Consider the following 6,347-nt stretch of genomic DNA (forward strand, 5'->3'; position numbering starts at 1 on the left):
CCCGTGGGGGGGGTATGATGGAGGACCCGTGGGGGGGGTATGATGGAGGACCCGTGGGAGGGGGGGTATGATGGAGGACCCATGGGGGTATAAAGGAGGACCCATGGGGGTATAAGGAGGACCCGTGGGGTGATTTCCCCGTGGTTTGGAGGACATATCATTGTATATATGAATGGATTCATCCCCCGATCTCCTTCCCGTAGTTTAAGCCGATTTTCCTGAACACCATCGACCCCTCGCACCCCATGGCCAAGCTGAGCCGAGCAGCCAACACCCAGAAATGTATCCGGGCCGGGGGGAAGCACAATGACCTGGAGGATGTGGGCCGAGATGTTTATCATCACACGTTCTTCGAGATGCTGGGCTCCTGGTCCTTCGGTGATTACTTCAAGGTGAGCTCACCTGTAAGGTGTGTGGATGGGTGCGGGTGTGTCTGGCTGCAATAACATTGTATTCCCTATAGGAGCTGGCATGTGCCATGGCACTGGACCTTCTCACCAAGGAGTTTGGCATCGACATCGAACGCTTGTACGTCACCTATTTCGGGGGCAACCAGGCCGCTGGGCTGGAGCCTGACCTGGAGTGTAAGCAGATCTGGCTGAATCTGGGGTAAGTGGGCATCTCGGGTATATTCTGTGCACTGCTCGGGGGCTTTTCCTGGGGTATATAATATATGCAGCAGTGGGGGGCTTTTCTGGGTATATAATCTATGCAGCGGTGGGGGGCTTTTCTGGGGTATATAATCTGTGCCCCCATCGGGGGCTTTTCCTGGAGTAATATTCTTTGCACCCATCGGGGGCTTTTCCTGGAGTAAAATTCTTTGCACCCATCAGGGGCTTTTCCTGGGGTATATAATCTATGCACCCATCGGGGGCTTTTCCTGGGGTATATAATCTATGCACCCATCGGGGGCTTTTCCTGGGGTATATAATCTATGCACCCATCGGGGGCTTTTCCTGGGGTATATAATCTATGCACCCATCGGGGGCTTTTCCTGGGGTATATAATCTATGCACCCATCGGGGGCTTTTCCTGGGGTATATAATCTATGCACCCATCGGGGGCTTTTCCTGGGGTAAATAATCTGTGCACCCATCGGGGGCTTTTCCTGGGGTATATATTCTGTGCACCCATCGGGGGCTTTTCCTGGGGTAAATAATCTGTGCTTTCCTCATCCAGGCTGCCCGAAGGGAGAATATTGCCAGGCAGTATGAAGGACAATTTCTGGGAGATGGGGGACACCGGGCCCTGTGGGCCCTGCAGTGAGATTCACTTTGACCGCATCGGTGGACGAGATGCAGCCCACTTGGTGAATATGGACGACCCCAATGTGCTGGAAATCTGGAATTTGGTGTTCATCCAGTTTAACAGGTAAAGCTCAGGAAACCGGGACCATCCGGGTGCAATTCCCAAACATTCACCTAGAAGACACAAGGTGAATGTGACCAATGGCCAGTCCAACATTCACTAATCCGGCTATAATCAACCAAAGTTGGATATGAGCACAGCAGCTGTACACATCTGGAGACTTGGCACAGATGTCCCCAATAGATGGGTGAATAATGTGACTTCTTATAATAGTTCACCCGTAACTCTCCCACCTCCTATATACACCAGCTAAAAATCCCCATCCCCCCCCCCTGATTGCTTTGGTTCTTTCCGCTGCAGTCAGTACATTGCCTGTGGATGGAACCACAACACCCCGGAGAGGGGAGCAGACCATGAATTGCTCACAATAATTATGGGACACCAACGGGTTAACTAAATAAACTTTATTAATAACGCAATATTGGCCAGAAAGCACAACCCCCCGCCCCCGCCTCTAAGTGCCTATAATTTGTATATGATTGCAACGCTTCATCCGATTTATGGCCCCCACACCGTCTGCTTCTTCTAGGGAGAATGATGGCAGCCTGAAACCTCTGCCCAAGAAAAGCATTGACACCGGGATGGGGCTGGAGAGATTGGTGTCCGTACTGCAGAACAAAATGTCCAACTATGACACTGACCTGTTCGTTCCGTATTTTGAGGCCATCCACAAGGTAAGTCGGCTCCGGTACCTCCTCTGTGCCGCCATAACGGGGAATGTCGCTATATGAATGCGGCAATGTCCTGATTCACCCTCCACTATGATAGCTCCGGGCCCATGGCACCATTGTACCCCAATACACCGGGGAAATGTTCGTATAGCACCGAAGGCCCAATGCCATGCTGCCCTGATTCATCCTCATAATACCCCCTTATATAGCCCTCTCGTAATGCCCCTCTTATATAGCCCTCTCGTAATGCCCCTCTTATATAGCCCTCTCGTAATGCCCCTCTTATATAGCCCTCTCGTAATGCCCCTCTTATATAGCTCTCCCGTAATGGCCCTCTTATATAGCTCTCCCGTAATGCCCCTCTTATATAGCCCTCCCGTAATGCCCCTCTTATATAGCCCTCTCGTAATGCCCCTCTTATAAAGCCCTCTCGTAATGCCCCCTCATAATACCCCCTCATATTGCCCCTTATACCTCCTTCACTCCAAAATCTGACCCAGAATCTGTGTGCATGGTGTGACCAGGCTTTGTCTTCACAGGGCACCGGTGCCCGCCCCTACTCAGGGAAGGTTGGTGCTGAGGATGAAGATGGCATTGACATGGCATACAGAGTGCTTGCTGACCATGCCAGGACAATCACCGTGGCCCTGGCTGATGGTGGCCGACCTGACAACACTGGGCGGGGGTAAGAGGTCCTATAGGATATAAGTGTAACACGTTATTGTGCCATCATTGGTCCCTTCCAATCATCTCTCTCTATCTATTAGGTATGTATTGCGTCGTATCCTCCGCCGCGCCGTCCGCTATGCCCATGAAAAGCTCAACGCTTCCAAAGGATTCTTCTCCACTCTGGTGGATGTGGTGGTGCAGTCACTGGTAAGTTATTATATCTTCTTCATATTCCCAGTCTTTATGGAGAGCTGAGATCAGGACAATACCCGGAAATCATTCGTGTATTACGCCCTCACCGTCTGGATAGAAACGTGTCGGCCATATTGGACTCTGAGCAGAATCGGCTCTCTATAAAAACTTCACTTCTAGAGTAATAGTTTGGTTTATATTTCATTTATTCACACTCTGCCCCTTCTGTGATAGGGAGACGCTTTTCCCGAACTCAGGAAAGATCCCGATATGGTGAAAGATATCATCAATGAGGAGGAGACACAATTCCTGAAAACACTCAACAGGGGGCGCCGCATCCTGGACAGGAAGATCCAGAGTTTAGGAGAAAATAAAATCATCCCAGGTGAGAGGAGAAACCCCGGAGCAACCCCCCAAATCACCAGAAACACCACCGAGCTTATTATCTACCCCCCTGCATGTGTGACTGAGTGTCAGCTCCTCTGTACAGCACTATGGTATATGTCAGAGCTATATAAATGTATAATAGTAGTGTGTGACTGTGGGGGGACATTAGAGTGTCAGCTCCTCTGTACAGAGACTGATGGGACTGGCTCAGTGTTCTGTGTACAGCACTGCGGTATATGTCGGAGCTATATGAATTACTAACATAAATGTTTTTGCTCACCAGGTGACACCGCGTGGCTCCTGTATGACACGTATGGTTTCCCGGTGGATCTGACGGGTCTGATAGCGGAGGAGAGAGGTCTAAGGGTGGACATGGAGGGCTTTGAAGAAGAGAGGAAGACGGCTCAGGTAGATATAATAATAAATTGTATTTGTCATGTTTAGTAATGGGATCGGCACATTAGCGGCGTCCATGCTGTCAGTGCAGAGCTGGAAAACTGACAGATTATCCCAATATTGGGGGAGGGGAGTCACTGATATTGATTCTGAGGGAAGAATTTCATATTTTCATTGATGGCATTAGGGGAGGAATCATCATACAGCCGGAGTTCTGTTCCTCTTCTCTATCCTTTGCTGCTGACTCTGCAATATTCAGCTGCTTGCCCCCATTCCCCCCCATTCCCCCCCATTCCTCCAGCTCTTTGTATTCTGTGACTAATCTCTCCTGGTTCTGTTCTAGCTGAAGTCCCAGGGAAAGGGAGCCGGAGATGAGGATCTGCTAATGCTGGACATTTATGCCATCGAGGAGCTGCGCTCCCGGGGTTTGGAGCCCACAGACGATTCTCTGAAATACAATTACAGATCGGATTGTGAAGGTGTCTATGGTAAGATCTGTGTGGGGGGAATTCTGTAGAATCTGCTCGGTGCAATGTCTGATGTTCTGCCCCCCTCAGATTTTGCTAGTGTGGTGGGCACGGTGAAGGCGATCCGCAGGGAGAAGAGGTTTGTGGATGAAGTGAGCACAGGACAGGAATGTGGAATCGTCCTGGACAGGACCTGCTTTTATGCAGAGCAGGGAGGACAAACCTTCGATGAGGGCTATATGGTCCGGGAGGAGGATGCTGCTGAGGATGTGAGTGATGACATTTATTTATTTATGACATATTATCAATCCATCCATTCTATATTACTGCCCCAGCCGCTCCTGTGTAGGGATTGCTCTGCTCCCATTGGGTTATACGGTCACCTCTTCTCCTTCCTCTAAGCCATATTGCTGTGCTGGTTCCCTTACAGCCCCCTTGTACAACGTCACTGCTATAGAAGCCTCTTCTGGATTCTGTGAGGATTCCGCACCACACAGACAGAATAGACTGCGCTGGATTATCATGTGACATTTGCCGGCCCCTAATAATCCTCCGACTATTTCCTGCACGCCTCAGGGCTGCTATCGGAGAAGAATCCGGCGTGTGTACAGCGCTCGTCTTACATCATTCACGGATTTGTCCTGACGGATCCACGAACGATGGAAGATGAACGACTGCATTGCAAGTGAAGGGGAGGGAGCACAGTGGGGTGCTGCTCCATCCCCTCCCCCCCAATAGAGCAGAATGGCGCTGTATGTACGACACTCCTTCATGCATCTTTCAGTCTTTTGTCGTTGGAAAGGATCATGAAAAGTCCAACGTGTGTACCCAGCCTAGGAGAATCATTGCATGCTGGGGGCCCCAACCTTTCTGTCCCCCATTTGTAACTTTGTGTTTACATTATTCTTCTTTATCTGACAGAAAACGGAATTCACCGTCAGGAATACGCAGGTGCGGGGGGGTTATGTGCTCCATATTGGGACTGTGTATGGCACCCTGAAGGTTGGGGACAGTGTGCACCTCTACATTGATGAGGTAAGTGATGGATTCATCCTGAACCCTGCTACTATAGGGCCAATCTTGTAGCATGTATTCACCCATCTCCTATGTTCCTCAGGCGAGAAGGCGGCCAATCATGAGCAATCACACAGCCACTCACATCCTGAACTTTGCCCTGCGCTCTGTCCTGGGGGAAGCCGACCAGAGGGGATCGCTGGTTGCTCCCGATAGGCTGAGATTTGATTTTACAGCTAAGGGTGCAATGAGCACCCAACAAATCCGTCAAACCGAGGAGATCGCTGCAAAACTGATCCAAGAAAACAAAGTAAGTGAGGCGATCTGCACCCCACACACACACCCTCCTGCCCCGGTCTGCTCCCCTGGAATGTAGGCAAATGTCCCAGGGCAACTTTAATCTGTGAACCAAACACAAAAGCAGATCCATTCCCTGCAGCTACCGATCTTCTTATTTATTCCTACTTCCTTGTATGCCAAGACATTGCCCATGTGTGGGTCCCAGGGGCCCCATTGTCACCAATCTGGATCTGGTTCATTATTTCCTGCAGGCCGTCTATGCCTTGGATTGCCCCCTGGCTGCTGCCAAAGCCATTCAGGGTCTGCGCGCTGTGTTTGATGAGACTTATCCTGATCCTGTCCGTGTGGTGTCTGTGGGAATTCCTGTGGAGGATCTCCTGGCTGATCCCTCCGGCCCGGCCGGATCTGTCACATCGGTGGAGTTCTGTGGAGGAACGTAAGTGGCATTTGTGTGTCCGGCTGTCCTGGCAGCGGGTGAGGGCATGGCGTGTGTGTAATCAGAATGTCCAGGAGGAATGACGGGCCTGCAGAATTATGGGCCATATATTGAGAATATGCGGCCTTCTCCTCACTACAAATATAGTAGTTTATGGGTGAACTACAAACCCCAGCGTGCTGTATGGTGACTGGTGGTCTGTGTCTTGTAGTTCCACACATACTTTATAACCTTTTTATCCTTCCAGGCACCTCCAGAACTCCAGCCATGCTGGGTCCTTCATTATTGTCACTGAAGAAGCCATCGCTAAAGGAATCCGCAGGATAGTGGCTGTTACAGGGGCCGAGGCACAGAAGGTGAACAAATGCCCCAATAACTGCACCCGACCATCGCCCCAGTGACTGCACCCGACCATCGCCCCAGTGACTGCACCCGACCATCGCCCCA

The 6,347-nt window shown here is 50.7% G+C and overlaps 1 protein-coding gene across 1 annotated transcript in view; it reads left to right on the top strand.

The window, feature by feature from the left end:
• AARS1 (alanyl-tRNA synthetase 1) overlaps positions 1-6,347 on the top strand; it is an 11,324-nt gene that overhangs the window by 3,295 nt on the left and 1,682 nt on the right. The window contains exons 3-16 of the mRNA XM_072422144.1: positions 204-392; positions 464-609; positions 1,180-1,371; positions 1,898-2,042; positions 2,579-2,724; positions 2,807-2,915; positions 3,135-3,285; positions 3,571-3,695; positions 4,027-4,171; positions 4,241-4,419; positions 5,072-5,185; positions 5,268-5,474; positions 5,716-5,900; positions 6,148-6,256. Coding sequence (XP_072278245.1) covers positions 204-392; positions 464-609; positions 1,180-1,371; positions 1,898-2,042; positions 2,579-2,724; positions 2,807-2,915; positions 3,135-3,285; positions 3,571-3,695; positions 4,027-4,171; positions 4,241-4,419; positions 5,072-5,185; positions 5,268-5,474; positions 5,716-5,900; positions 6,148-6,256 — 2,142 coding nt within the window. The remainder of the gene's footprint in view (positions 1-203; positions 393-463; positions 610-1,179; positions 1,372-1,897; positions 2,043-2,578; positions 2,725-2,806; positions 2,916-3,134; positions 3,286-3,570; positions 3,696-4,026; positions 4,172-4,240; positions 4,420-5,071; positions 5,186-5,267; positions 5,475-5,715; positions 5,901-6,147; positions 6,257-6,347) is intronic.

Source organism: Pyxicephalus adspersus, chromosome 9, assembly GCF_032062135.1.
Source record: "Pyxicephalus adspersus chromosome 9, UCB_Pads_2.0, whole genome shotgun sequence".
In the NCBI taxonomy this organism is placed as follows: Eukaryota; Metazoa; Chordata; class Amphibia; order Anura; family Pyxicephalidae; genus Pyxicephalus; species Pyxicephalus adspersus.